Genomic DNA, 15,084 nt, shown 5'->3' with positions numbered 1-15,084 from the left:
CCTTGAATAGTGGTATGACGATACATCTCATCTAGATGTTAGAAAATACTTGTTTGTGTGATTGTTTACGACACATTAGGTGCTTTATGGTGCTATTTTACGTCAAAATGTTCCTCATGAAGTTAACAAAAGACACGGTTGAAGGATTTCAGACTAGAATCATTTGAAATTATTGTCCAGTCAAAACAAACCGAGGAACTTTGAATTTTGAAAACAGACAAAAAAAGTTCTCAGGTGTCTTCTACAGTGATGAAAGTCAGGTAAGGAAAAAATCCCAGAACTTTTCTTTGAGCGATATGGCGGGCACAGAGCGAAATTTTGGAAAAATACGTGGTCTTAGATGCATTCTGGTGCATTCTGGCAGCTAGTTATTCACTTCTTTATCAAGAAACTAAGACTAATTGGAGCATCATGATTTGTCATTCAAACCCCTAGTTTGACTCTCCATTAAGGACTTGCTGGTCCTAAAAAAGAATTTGGAAAATTGCTCAAAGTAACACAATCCTACAATCTACGCTTTTCCTTAAAGCTGCAAAACATACAATTGCTAAAATATAGTAACATCAAAGCCCCAAATGGCAAAAAGAACACCAGTAACTATGATATTCTATGAAAATACCTCAGTTATTTATACATTATTTCTGCTTTAGAAATGACTGATGTACAACATCCACTTGCACTGTTTTCTCAAACTATAATTACATCAAAATATGGGACTATAATACTATATAATATAACTATAATTCTATAACATAATACATCAATTCTTTAACACCAATACTAAGTAATCTGGGAAATATCAAAACAAACATACAAACTAAGCTAAACATTGTAAACATTATTTTTTAAGGGAGTGCGGGTCCAAACCATCAAATACTTATAATTAATGTCAACTATACTGAACTAAATCATGGTAATTAGGAAATACTAATAAGTTAGATAAAGAAATGTATTCAAAATAAAAACTGAAACTCAAAACTAAAATTGAAATTATTTCAAAATGTGGTTTTGAGATTATTTTACACAAAAAAGTATTTGACCTACACTACCTTAAAAATCTTTTTTTTTCCAGCCAAAACCACTTCAATTTGTTTTTTATCGTCTTCTCACAACTGAGGTCGTGACCACGCTCAATAATGACGATGCCTGCCATTATTTTAACACAAATTTGATCGCAAACTCTTCAGATGTGTTTGTGAAAGTTTAGCGTGGGTCCGCCAGTTTTGGTCTCTAGGGAAGCAAGTCACGCTGACCACGTGGTGCAGACAGAGCCAATCAGACCCGTCGACGCATCTGAAAGCAACTAAAACGTCCCGTCATTGGTCAATTAGGCTGGGAAGACGAGAGATGGCCACGACCATAGAGGAAGCGATCTGCGGAGAAATATAGAAAATAAAGCTAAAATTAGCTGATTTCAGACCATTTTTTAATCTGGAAAGCGATTTGTCCGTAGAGATCTGGGGCCTCATTTATAAAACTTTGCGTAGGATTTGCGTCAGAAGTGGCGTACGGATGAAACATAGGATGTGCGTACGCACAGAAATATTCGGAGTTATAAAACCGTGCGCACGCACATCCTACGCATCTTTCTCTTAATAAATCACAACCAATTCTAAATGCTGCGCAGCTTTTGCGGCTTCATGACACGCCTATAGTTGCCCATAAATAGTCCGTGAAACGCCCACAAATGAATAGGTAACGCTTCCTTTTACAGTACAGTACTTACAGTGTACTTAAGTCTGTGGTAAATTCATGGTAAATACCATGAAACATGCAGCGAGTGCAGACCTAAAGGTCAAAGTACTTTATTTGTACTTACCTTGTTCTAACATGTGCTAAGTACCATAAAAGACACCTTTGCACAACATGTAAATACCCAGTAAGAATATTATAAATACCCAGTATGTACCACATAGGTATGAACCAAATAGTACCATATAAATACACAGTAAGTACCATGTAAGTACAGAGTAGACACAAAAAGTACCATGTAAGTACAGAGTAGACACAAAAAGTACCATGTAAGTACCCAGTAAAGTCCCATAGAAAGTACCATGTAAACACACTGTAAGTACCCAGTAAATTCCATAAAAAGTACCATGTAAGTACCCTGAAAGTACCCAGTAGTTACACTATAAGTACCATGTAAATACCAATTAAGTACACTGTAAGTACTGTACTGTAAAAGGAAGCGTTACCAATGAATATTCATTGATTGCGAAACCATGCCTAACACGGAGCGAAAATCAAAAAAACGTAACTTCTCTCAATGTGAAGTAGAAGTTATCGTTGGCGAGGTGGAAAAGAGGAGAATAATGTTGTTTGGAGGGCACAGTGTGGGCATTACTAATGCCAAAAAGGCACGTGAGCGGCAAACGGTGGCAGACGCCTTAAATGCTGTAGCCTCACAACCTCGGACCGTGGCCGAAATAAAAAAGAAAAGGTCGGATATCAAAGTCAAGGCAAAAAAACGTCTAGCGCTGACCCCCCCCCCCCCCCCCCCCACACACACACACCCGTGTCTGCCATGGGTGGGGGGGGGGGGGGGGGACACCGGAGCTGACCCCTCCTGATGAGATACTGGCGGCAATAATTGGGGAATCCCTTTTAAGTGGAGTGGTGACTGAGGCGCAGGGGGACACCGACGCGCCAGATGCACGGGGTGACACCCCCCCAAAAGCCCGCAGAGGAAGTCGGAACCGGCTCATAAGCCACTCGTCCTCGTTTGCCAACAAGTCTCCTTGCTGTCTAAAGATACGTTCACTCCGAATTCTTCCATTTGCCACATCTTCTAAGAGCGCAAGATCAGCCATTGTGCGTCATTACGCATTGTGGTGGGGCATTTTATGTCCATCCATTTAATTACATCTGACAAGGCAAGCTACAGATGTCGGTAATAATCGACGTGGAAATGGGAAATTGATCAGCGCAAATGTAATTTCTTGTTGCTTTCTGAATGGTTGAGACATACGCCATACATTGTTTTATCAAAAATAAAACAAACTAAAGGCATATGCATGAATACCATAATTCTGTAGCTTATGAAGAAATGTTTTACTATGAAAACAACTTTCCCTAGTGGACAATTAATGCATCTCTCTCTATCTATCCATCTGTCTGTCTAATTACACCTATATCTGCTCCGCCAGACGGACACATTGACGGGAATATCAGTTTTGTACATTATTTCGTTCTGATAACTGTATTATTTATGAAGATGAATTGCACAACATGCCAATATTGCAGAAAATATTTCACTTTTCTTTTTGCAAATATGTGTTCATTTGAATTTCTGTTGTAATTTTCGTTTGATTTTTTTGTTTGTTTCACTGCTGATCGATCAAACGTGTGTTTGTGTAGTTGTTAATTGTAAGACTTGCTTTGTGAAGTCTTCATGTTATTTCTGAGAGGCAGGATTGTCATTTTCACTTTCACGTGTTTCTTCCATCTGCCGACGGTGTCGCCGTTTCTCATTTCACCCGTTTTTGTGCGTACGCCTGGGTCAGAGCTTGCGTGAAGGACCGCACATTTTCCCGTCAAGTTTGCTTTTTATAAATCTCAACTATTGCGTAGAGAGTGGCGTACGCCTTCTTTTGTGCGTACGCAACGGTTTTAAATGAGGCCCCAGGTCTTTATTTCCCGGAAAGTACGTTCGGTTTGCTCAAAAACCCGGATTTCCGGGAATTCCCGGAAGACTTTCATCACTGCTTCTATTCTACTGGGTTTTAACTCAAGCTATCTTAGAAAAATTGTGGATGTAATATAATTAAAAATGTGTTAAGAGTTGGACTTCAAATCAAATCAGGAAGTGTTCAACAATGGATGATTAATTAATGCTAATTTACAATATATTAATATATTTACATTTAGTTTTTTGATAAGATCACCCTTAAAGAATTCCACAGAGATAAATGTGAGATTCATTCTTAGGTCAATAGAACATGTTTAAATTTAAACATCTTTATATTTAATCTTTAAAATTCCTTCCAAATACTGTTTAAAAGTTTAACGTTGTTTTTTCATTCGCTTTATGAACTTTGTCTTTCTTAAAATGCTGGATAACGTTTGGATCTTATGTGACGTCACATCCAATTATTGTGTGTTGATATTTTATCTTTTTCTGTGTGTGTGTGCATTTTGGAAAAGCAAAACATTTAAAATATAAAAAAAAAAATCATCATTAGTTGTGTTTTACAATGTAAAAGGCTGGACATATATAACTATCTGACAAAGAAAAAAGATGTAGGTAAAAGCAGAAATGTATTTTCTCCATTCTAACCTTTATTCAGAAAGAGGAAGGCAACAACATTTCTAAAACACATCAGTTGTATAACAGCCTCAACTCCCAAAGGATCGTTTCCCACCCTGAAACGGCACCAAATGTCATGAGAAAAAGAGCGACAGCAGCTCAAAACGGGAGGAGTCCAGGACGGCGGTGACGACGACGAGTTTCTCGGGGTTAAATATTTCTCGGTGGGACACGAGAACAAACTCTTAAAAGCTGAATTAGCATTCCTGTCAATCACTGCTCGGGCCGGAGATGCACAACCCAGGCCCTGATTTAATATCCTCTTCCTTACCTTGGCCCCTAAACTCTATCAGCATACTGACAGAAATATGGGCTGAGGTGGAAGCTGGGAGGGGGAGGCAGGAGTAGAGGAGAGGAGCAAGTAAAATGGAGCGCAGGGATGAAAAGGAGAAGCTAAAAATGAAAAATGGGAAAGGAAAGGGCGTGTGCAATAATAGAAAATGGAGTAATCTGTAGATTGGATCACAGTTGACTTTTCCTGCGTGAAATAATGTGTTGCAGTCAAACTAAGTTTGTGTGTTTTTTTGACAGAGCATAACGTGTGCGGAGGAACTATTTCCTGGGGGCAAAGTCAAAATATTTTTAAAATGCCATTAAGTGCTGAGAAATATGCCTTTCTACAAATGTTACGGCTGTAGCTGCATTGGTTTAGGAAACTAAAAACGTGTGCAGATTTTACAGAACTGCAGCGTGAGGCCGATTCAAAAAAACCACTGTCCACACACAGCAGCAGTGAGCTTATTAAGAAGAAGTATGTCCAAATAGTGTCTTTCAGCAAAATATTTCAGAAATGTCAATGAAAACAATGTGGGAAAAGCCCCATAAGAAGCACTCCTTCACCTCCCCACGTCAAGAGAGGGACAAAAACAGGAGGGAGGGAGGAAGGGATTGGAAGAGAGGAGCTGCAATGAACAGAGAGAAAAGTGGATGAAGGGATGTGGGTGTGGGCTCGAAATGCAGAGCCATTCCCACGCTGGCCTCTCTGGGCTATTTCTCTTCGTAATGCCGGCCCATGGGACCTTCGCCTATCCCGTCTGCCCCTCTCGCTCGCCCAGGGGATTCTCCGAGGATGCAAAGCATTTGCTTGCACTCATTATCCCCGTCTACCATCTTTCTCGTCTCTACAAATGTGCAAGATACTACCAGATGCACATAAAACATGCTAATACTCTGAGCTAGCAGTTGGGCAGACACTGTCTCTAAACTCTATATCATTCTGACTGCATGCAAGTGTCTCTTCCTGTTGGAACCAAAGGTCGAGGGTGCGGGCCCAAGTATGGAGCGATCCGCTCAGGCAGGGCAAGGACCGTTTGACGGGCTCCTTCACAGGGGATGGGTGTCATTTCCTCAGCACCTCCTAGTCCCTCAGGAGCAGGGCCAGCAGTTGGAAAGGGAGGAGAGAAACGGGAGGATGTGGAGAGAAAGAAAGTACTTAATGTGGAGGAGAAAAAAAAGGATCACGATGCAGGAAAAGAGCCGGAGAGCGAAGCTGTACACACCAGGCACACGGGCATTCTTAAACGTGCTTTCAGCGTGCGGTGTTCACACAGGACTGATGCTGCCCGATACAAACGTATGCCCCTACAGTTGGAAGAAGCTTGCTGCATAATTTTGAAGCGGTGCAAATTTCGTGAATCTTTCTTTCACAGCTCTATTCCAGTATATGAAAGACCTGGTGTAATATAATTAAAATGTAATTATTAATTTCTCCTTCATGATCGCTTTTCGAACGGATGGCACTTCCGTGCTTTGAAAAGGAAGTTACCCATTCGTCATTACAGAATCCAAGTTCCTGATTGGTCAAAGTTCAACTAGTTTAACTTTCAGTGCGCATTCAATTGACGTGAGTTTTGTACCTAGAGCCCCAAAACGAACTTAAAAACTTGTGTAGCAACACGTGAACGTGACAGATTACAGAGAATACTGTAATGTGGAAGCATACCAAGACCACCACTTGAAACTTTTAGACTTGTTTGGTAAAGACCCCAGTACTCATGAATGTCATTGCAAGTATGGCAAGAGGAAGAGTCCATTCCTTATTAAAAAAAAGCATTTCTATCTACACTGCATACCACTGCTACAACATATGGCTAACTTTAGCTGTTTGAAAGTTGACTGGGAAAAATTCCACGTCCATGGGTTCTGTTTGGATACATTCCTATCTGACTTTGATTTACTAAAAGAAACATGCTGCAGCATCGATGAGCAGCATTGGCTGAAGGGAGAGGAGCGCTAGGAGGCTGGGAGAAAACTTTGAGAGCGAGAACCAATCCGATGTGAGTGGAAGCCTCTTGCATGCTCTTTCCATGTCGACCGCAATCGTCTCGCGCCATTATCTTGGGCTGATTTAAGGCAAGCACATCGCGGTATTTGAGGTAAAGATTTCATCGCCTGATTGGGATCACCCTCTGTGCATTTACAGAAAACACAACAGCACACTTGTGCAGGCAATGCAAAGAACACTGCAGGAGAATGAAACAAAAGGTGCACACAGAAAATCAGTCACAGCATGCAGCAAACAGCCCATGCAGACTTTGCCAGTAAACACAAAAAAATGACAGCTTTTTGCCATTTCTACAGCCCCCTGTTCTCCTTTCTCTCTCATTCATTCTCTCCTATTAGTTACAGTTGGATGCAAGCAACCCAACGAGAAAACACAGTTTTTATAGCTTAATGAATAGTGGTATGTAAATATTGACTGTTCCAGTGCATTGTCAGTAATGGAAACAATCTAAAGATGCAAAATACACAAGATTTAAATGTCAAAACAAGAAAAAAACACGACATCTAAGTCTTTGCTGTATCGCCCCATCTGCCATCACTCATGTCTTTTGTCAAATTTCTGCCCAAGTCTGTCATTTCTGTTTAAATAAAATAAATACACAAATAATTCCAACAGAAAAAAGTTAATACTACTGTTAGAGACCCACTCTTTTTTGGTGTTAGTAACGTGTTCCTGTGATACTGGATATATAAAGGAAAATCCATTTTAAAACTGCATTTGTAGAATTTTTTTTTATTATTCAAATTGTTGTGAATCGGAGAAGACACATGGACGTTGTGTTTTAGGATGTTCTGGTAGAAGTCATGTTTAGAGCCAGACCATGACACCAACACCCCCATTTTTGACAGTTTGTATGCTATTTTTGTACTTTTCTGAACATCCTAAAACTGTGAAGGAAACAGAATACTATAAAAAAAAGTTCTGGACATAATTTCAATTTTCTTTGTGAAGGTTGTAGTCACATGCACTTGTACAGGGTTTGACCCATACGGATGTGGCAGGTTTTTGAGGGTTGTATAGAGAAGCAGACGAATCTCAAGGGAAGCACAGGTGTGTCTTGCAGTTGCCTTAAAGTTTATTGAAAATTGAGCATATGATTGTTGTGCGTTTGGTTAGTGCATCGTGAAGTAATTGCTAGGCTAATGTAAGTTGTAGGCGCGTCTGAAGTAAATGTGACGTCGTTGGATGCTGCCTTTAAGACAGACTCTAGTCGTTAGTAAAGCATAAACTCTCAATTGTCCTGACAGATAGATATAGGGTGAAGAATGAGCAAACCTACAACCGATGGGAACTACATGTGAGGCATGCAGTTCTTCATATAGGTTGTGGGTTCTATTAGGGATTCACTTGGAGTAATCCTAATCCAGCGGCCACTTAGAAAAAGGTTTACCTGATAATGACATCTTCATGTGGGTCTCTGGATTTTAAAAGTCGTAGAAATTGCTTTGCAAACCTTTATAACCTGTTCTTGATGTTGGCAAGACGGTAGTGCTCGGTGTTCCTTTTTGAAGACCCTTTATTGTTCTCGACTTTGTCAGACAGCTTCTATTCGAGTGATTTGTCTACTCAACAGGTCTGGCAGTAATCAAGCCTGGGTTTAAAAGAGACAAATTGAACTCATTCTTCCAAAAAAAATGTACTTAATCACAGTTCATTCATAATTTAGTAAGAGGGGACCAAGTACTTTTTCACAAACGTCTGGCAGGCTCGGGCAGCTCTTTTCCCTTAATAAATGAGTTTAGAAAATCTTTTCAGGAACGACTTAAACATGCCATCCAAGTAACACAATCCTGCCTTACAGCTGGAACATATGAGCTCAGGTGTCATGCTTGAGAAGCTGTGGCTCAGACAAAAACACAGAGCACACATATAATTCTAGGCCTCGTGGGTCGGTGTGTCTGTATGATTTCCAGATAGACTTGCCCTACTCATGGCTGATTACCTGGTTCAGGTGTGTCCAGCCAATCAGAACGTGCCAGAGCAGGGTATGTTGGAAAACATGCAGGAATGCGGCCCTCAGTGCCCACCTCTGGTGTAGTCTGTAGTCTAGAGCAGTGGCTTTAGACTACAGACCATGGACCGGTTTAATGCGAGACAATATTTTCACAGACCGAGTAATATCAATCAGTTTCCAGTTTATATAAAAAAAAACGATTTTTCACGTTAAAATTCTTACAAGAAATTTTGTTTAAAAATAAAACATTTGTATTTCTTTTTCTTGCAGATGACGAGGATTCGGTGAAGTAAAAGGTTGACTTGTAGAAGTTGTTTCTGATTTGTAAGGATTTTTTATTTCTCCATAGGATGCCAATATAACATTGAGAACTCAACTCAGGCTCAGATTATCTTTCAGAGCAAAAAGATTTTTCTTTTTTTGCATAAATCCCAAATCGTTGTGTATTTATTTTTAGCAGGAACATTTTTATTATGCTAAAGTTTCCTAACACCTGCCTGCCTAATTCACCTTAATCTCACTTCTATACGTTTCCTCGGATCACAAACCTCTACAGCAGCTCGGCAACTTTATTAGTTTGAATCTTTATTCTATGGAATTTACTTGAGGCTGGTTTACACCATTACTTTGTGATGAAGATGAAGACGTCAAAGTGGATGCTAACAACCGGATGCTAAGTTTAGCTGCGACCGACTATGGAGGTGTGATGGATAATTGAAGCAAAAATAAAATGAGTCGTAAAGCTGGTATTTTTCAGATATAATGGTAAGAGTCAATCCACCTTGTCTGAATCTTTATTAGTTACGTTCTGTGAAACATTCAAGAATAAGTCGCAGACTGGAGCGGCTTCTGGTACGTGAGAACAACTGTCTCAATCAATCCATACGTCGAGGAAGACTCCTGGTTTTGTCTGTAAACAGCAACTTTATTTTTCTTTGAATTCGACAACCCTTTTTCGGGGTCTTAACTGGCTCTTCTCACGCCAAAGAAACTTTCCAAATACGTTGTTGTTTTTTTTTTTTATTAGCTTCTTAGCTTTGGGCTACTAACTTAGCAATACAAGGAGCTGCTAAAAGTCACGTGACGTGATGTGTTTAAACAGAATCCAGTAGATTTCCAAAATAAAACTGCCTTCACTATCAGAAAATAAACAAAACGGAAATAATCAAAGTTAATGTATGTTTTTTTTTCTGTGTGCAGCCTGGTACCAAGTGGCCCACAGACCAGAATCGCTCCGCGGCCTGGGCTTGGAGACATCTGGTCTACAGTGTACAAGCCGATTAGTTGTAGGGGTTTGATGGGACGTTTTTCAAGTGACGTGTGTTGTTCTTCATGTTTGTCTCTTATCTGCAATAATAGGTCTTTGCAGAGAGAGCAACTTGACAAGTCAAAGTTTATTGACAATAACTCTAAATAAAACTAAATTTTTTACCTCATTATGTTGAGGCATGGAATGTATGACTGTCAGGCTGCCGATGATGCTACTCATAATGCTCCAACAGTCCATCAAGTGGTGCGGCTTCACAGTTTACCTAAGTTCTATTAAACATTTTGACAGATTTTGAGCTCCGTGTATCACAGAAAATTGGTTCCAGCTCAGTAAAAACAACCAGAATTCAAATATAAGGCACACCATTGATTTTTTTGTAAATGAAATAATTTTTAATGCTCCGAATCGTTTGAAAAACAGCCAGTCCTTCACTCGACAAACTAAGCCATCCAGCTATTATGATGCAATGTTGTAATTTACTAAATATTTAACAGGCAAAACAAAACTGAGTGATCAAATCAGCTAAAACCAGTTGAAAAACTAACAGGAAGGCAAAAAAAGTCAGTGTTTTGGCTAGTTAATTCTAGCGCAGCATCGTCAGCAACAAATGTTTTCCAGATAGTTTACAAAACATTATATTGCAAATGAATGCAAAAAAAATATCTCAAAGAATTGCTCTTTGAAACTTTTACATTTGATCAATTTATCCAACAAGTTAGCAAGAGTCATGTTAACGAAAGAGCTGTATAAGCTAGTTAAATTAGTTAAGATCTGACCCCTAGTGGCTAAAACAATCACTGCAAGAAAATTAATTTTATCCTGATACATAATTTGATTTTTGATTTGATTTGAAATGGTTTATTTCAAGCAATCAAATAAGAATAATACACAAAAACAATAGAATCATCATTTATACATTCATACAATGACGAATCACAAAATACATGCTACAATATAGCTTTTAAAGAAGTAATTTAAGCCATAACTACTTATTATATTAATGTAGAGGTTTATGTTGCTTTAACCTTCAACATACTTTTTATTGAATTCAACAAAGTGGAGATTTTCTTTATTTGTGTGTTTTTCTCCTTCACAGGAAAAGCATTTTTCACAGCAAAAGGCTTCGGTTTTCCGTAACGAATGCAACTCACATATTCTTTGTGACCAAAAACGAGTTATCAGACAAAAACATCGATCTGTGCATTCAGCAGGGGTCAGACCGATGTCAGCTTGTTTTTCACGATCGAGAACATAACTGGCTCTCTCATAAAAGGATTCACAGAGGCAGGTGACTTTGAAGAGTTATCTGCATTCGAGTCAGACTCATCCTTAATTTAAAATTGTGTACTACAGCTAAAACGACTTTGTGTGGAAAAACTGCAGTTTATATCAACACTTCACTGTCATACTTCTTTTCAGGTCCCAACAAAAAAATTATTTCAAACATTTTTGATGAGTCCAATTGCAGGGTTACAACTCATTCAATTAGCTAAAACGAACTTTAATCCCTTTTTTTCCCTGTAAACCAAGGAGGGTTAAAAGGCTACATTATGGGGGCAGGGTGGGTTGGAAAATGGTAAGTTTTATGGAGTGATTAAAGGACATCATGTTAGATTCCTTATCAACCCCTTTGTTCCTTTTGCTTGCGTTAGGAAAGCCAACATTTGTGTTGTGGCGTTTTAAAAAGGACCTGCTCCTTCTTTCCTCCTTCCCCCGTCAGAGCAGGATCTTCAGGGGAGGTGTGCTGAGCATCAACGGAGCGAAGCTTCATTACGTCGCGCAGGCTGTGCTGCAGTGTTTAAACAACCTCAAACGGTAAATGGCAGCAAAGCCTCTTCCTCAGGTGAGTTTTAAAACCCCACTGAGGAGTGACCTTTTTAAATTCTGCTTTGCCAGAGAATTAGCTGTGGAGCTGGAGGGCTAATCTGCACATCTCGAATGGGAGGAAACACTGAGCGGGTCCTACCGTTCTGCTTCCAGGCGCATCTCCTCACGCTTCTGCCTCCTCAGCTCCCGGCGACGCTCAAAGTCCATTTCCTCCATGATTGTTCCCTGTGGAGTTGACATTACCAGTCTGTCATTAGCATTATCGTCCTAAATTCATTTACCATACCTTACATGACACGTCGGTTGCATTTCCAGCTAAGGAAATCCCAGTTGTTGATATGTGAGGATTAAAAAAAGCATAGCATCAAACCTATTCAAGACTTGTGAAATTATACAATTGCCCTATTCTCCATTTTGTCTGTGCTAAAATGCCATTTGTTAGATAAATCAAGGAAGTCTGGAAGGATTGATTGTGGAAGTGAAATGTTTTGCACTGTTTGTGCGTTTCCTTTTCTTCGCACCAGGTCTGTGTAGTTCGCATTAAGAAGTTTCCTTAAATACATTTTGGTTGGCGAATGTAGGAGTGTAAAACAAATACTCTAGCCAAATATACACAGATGCTTCTTAGACGCCCCCCTTTAGGACTCCCAAGAAATTGAGCTCAGTCCAGTTCTCATATACAGTCAATGGGTTTGGATCAAATTTGTGTATGAGATCTAGGGGGCTGGTTTGGACTAAACAAGAAAAGCGAACCCTAGCGGTAGGTCACTTAAGGTCATTTCAGACAAGGTTAGTCTACAGTTCTGAAAGAAAAGTAGTTTGACAAGTTCTCCGGCTGTTATGGATTGATAAACACAGTTACCACTGACATTTTGGATGCCCTTATTTATACTCTACAAAGCTGCCGTTTTAACTGTATACAGCTGTCCTGTGATTTCTATGTCTCGCTGTTTCTGGGATTTCTTTCAATACAATTATCCCTTGTGCTATCTCAGATGACCCCATCCTTACATTGACGTGTTATTCCTACCATGACAAAGGTGGATAAAGGTGGAAAGATTTCATGCAATCCATGGACACCAGTGAAGATCACAAATCATTGAAGAAAAAAGGTTCAGCGCACTGTCTAGTGGGTCTAGATGACCCAACTCCCAATGTTAAAGTGCCCAGGATAGCACAAGGGTTACGCATGCTTATTTTTTAGAGCCGTGTACTGCATCCTGGATGGACTGTTGACCTTGTCCATCATTCTCCTTTGTGCCATGTCTCCTATATCCATTCAACTTCCATAATCTACATAAACCTTCGATTGCAATCAGATCTTTGTTATCATTCTTTAATACTGGACTTATTTTTCTATAAAAAAGGTTGGAACTTTGAAAGTTAAAAGACAGAAAAGCGCAAAAACGTTCATGTCTGAAAAAATGTTATGAAGTGTGTAGTGAGAGATTAAAACAGCTGTAATCCCACTTTGCGAATTTCACTTATCGTGGGCTATTTTTAGAATGAAACCCCCTGCGATAATTGAGGGACTGTTATAATGCATTTATGTTGTGTGTTGTTTAACCATACTAATGTCAATTGACAGGACTTTCTTAAAGTAAAAGCAGTCAAAGACTGTGTTTCTACACTTCCCTAATTCAGAGGATTTTTTTTTTATTCCACCACATTAACTATAGGTTCAAGCTAACACCTGATTGGCTACTCAGAAAGCCTTTATTTAGATGGGTGTTTTTTTGGACAGCAGTAACAGGAAATGTAGGGTTCAGTACCAAGACACCAAGACATCAGCACTCAGTTTTATTTTAATTCTGGCAAACATCCTTCCAGTTAGCTTAAAAAAAAGGGCACATTTATGCCATTGTAATGTCAATGGAGGGGGGGTAAAATCAAAGAAACTGAAATAGAAATGACATCATTTGCAACTTTGAGACCAAAAAATAAAAGACCAGGTCAGAACCCAAAAAAGAAGAGGACAAAAAGAGAGATGAGAGGGGATTTGTATAACAGGATGTTAACACCATCAGCTAAAAACAACTAACAAAAATGAGTCAGACAGTAAGGCCTTAGACCACCCAGGGGCTGGTGAGCTTCCCTTCGTTTAGCATCCAGTAAACACTGAACTGAAGCAAACAACCGGCAAAATGTTTACACGGAACCCACCAGTAATTCCAAATGCTAAAAAAGGAACGCATACTATACAACCTGATATTTTCTTCTGAGATTCTGGCACTACAAAAAAACCCAACATTTTAAGACATACCTGGAATCAGCTTAAGGAAATGCGGGTTTTTCTTCATACCAGTCCGGCGTCTCAACAAGGCAAAAAAACACTCAATTCAACAGTTTGTGGTTGTAGTCTCCCAGAGCTGGCCTCAGAAAAAAAAGCCAAATGCTTGCTTATTTTCCCCTCCTGCTAATTCTTTTTTTGGTCCCTCCCTCGATCTCTTTGTGACCTCCTTCCCTTTTATTCCACGCCCTCATAGCCCCTCCCTCATCCCTTCACTCCATCCTGTCTCTCCCCATCTCTTCGGCTAACTTTTCCTGTCTTGTTTACTGACCTGTCAGTGCTCGGCTGTATTGGTTTTTTGGGCTCACGGCTTCCCGTTTGCAGTGAGTGTTCTCCCCCTGTCTCTTTGTAGACCCGACGCAGGTTACGCTTGCAGATAGAGCATGCGTGTGCATATTTACAGCCTTTACCAAGCGCACGAGGGGTGGAAAAACACATATGTATGCAAACACGTGAGAGAGACGTTCAAGAAGAAAACAGGGCTGCAGGGGAAACTTTCCAAGCCTCGTCATTTGGGAAAGCGGCTGGGAGGCAAATGGCACTTGAATGTGGGGCTACTCATACAACTGTAATTAAAAAGAAATGAGAGCAATAACGAGAACCGACAGGGCCTCCAAAAATCACCAGTCTAATCACATACTTCCTATAACCAAAGATGCCAGGGGAGACAAACTTATTAGGAGCACAAGCATGCAAGCACATAAATGTACGGCTTTTGTTGCATTTATTTGTGTGCATGATTTATTCTTCTAAAAACTGATTCCTACTTGGTACAGTTTCTTAAACTGGGATGGCTCGGGATTATTTGCAATTCCTCGACTCCCTAAAAGTCTATTCCCACTTTACAATGAAGGATGAGTGCTTCAGCAAAGACGCCACAGTTTGACTCTGTTAAGTAATCTTTATGGTTAACCATTAACCAATAAATGGGAAGAAAATGTCTAACATGAACTGTGTGTTTAATGTTTTTACCTTTGTGGCCTATTTTCTAGAACAATAGTATAGTTTGTTTTGTTCTTCTTAATAGCCAATAGTGACGCAACAACTTTACAATCAACTGACCTGGAGTGCTTTCAACAAATGTTAAAAAGGATGCACCACTGAAAAAAAAAACAGTTATACTAGAAGCTAAAAAAAATCTGAAACAATT

At 39.7% G+C, this 15,084-nt stretch overlaps 1 protein-coding gene across 7 annotated transcripts in view; it reads right to left on the bottom strand.

Moving 5' to 3' along the window:
- The window catches only part of LOC101158738 (non-muscle caldesmon), an 81,022-nt gene that overhangs the window by 29,449 nt on the left and 36,489 nt on the right, over positions 1–15,084 (bottom strand). For 5 of the 7 annotated variants that reach the window (XR_002293119.2, XM_020714285.2, XM_020714283.2 and 2 more), the window contains exon 2: positions 11,784–11,869. Coding sequence is in view for 6 of the 7 variants with exons in the window: in XM_020714285.2 (XP_020569944.1) it covers positions 11,784–11,860 (77 nt within the window). In the remaining variant the exon portion in view is untranslated. Of the gene's footprint in view, positions 1–11,783; positions 11,870–13,907; positions 14,043–15,084 lie in introns of those variants that run through there. The other 2 variants (XM_020714286.2, XM_020714284.2) reach the window with 2 other exon arrangements.

This window comes from Oryzias latipes, chromosome 23 (assembly GCF_002234675.1).
Source record: "Oryzias latipes chromosome 23, ASM223467v1".
NCBI classification, from domain to species: Eukaryota; Metazoa; Chordata; class Actinopteri; order Beloniformes; family Adrianichthyidae; genus Oryzias; species Oryzias latipes.
The sequence above is the reverse complement of the archived record's forward strand: the minus strand, read 5'-3'. Positions and strand labels throughout refer to the sequence as shown.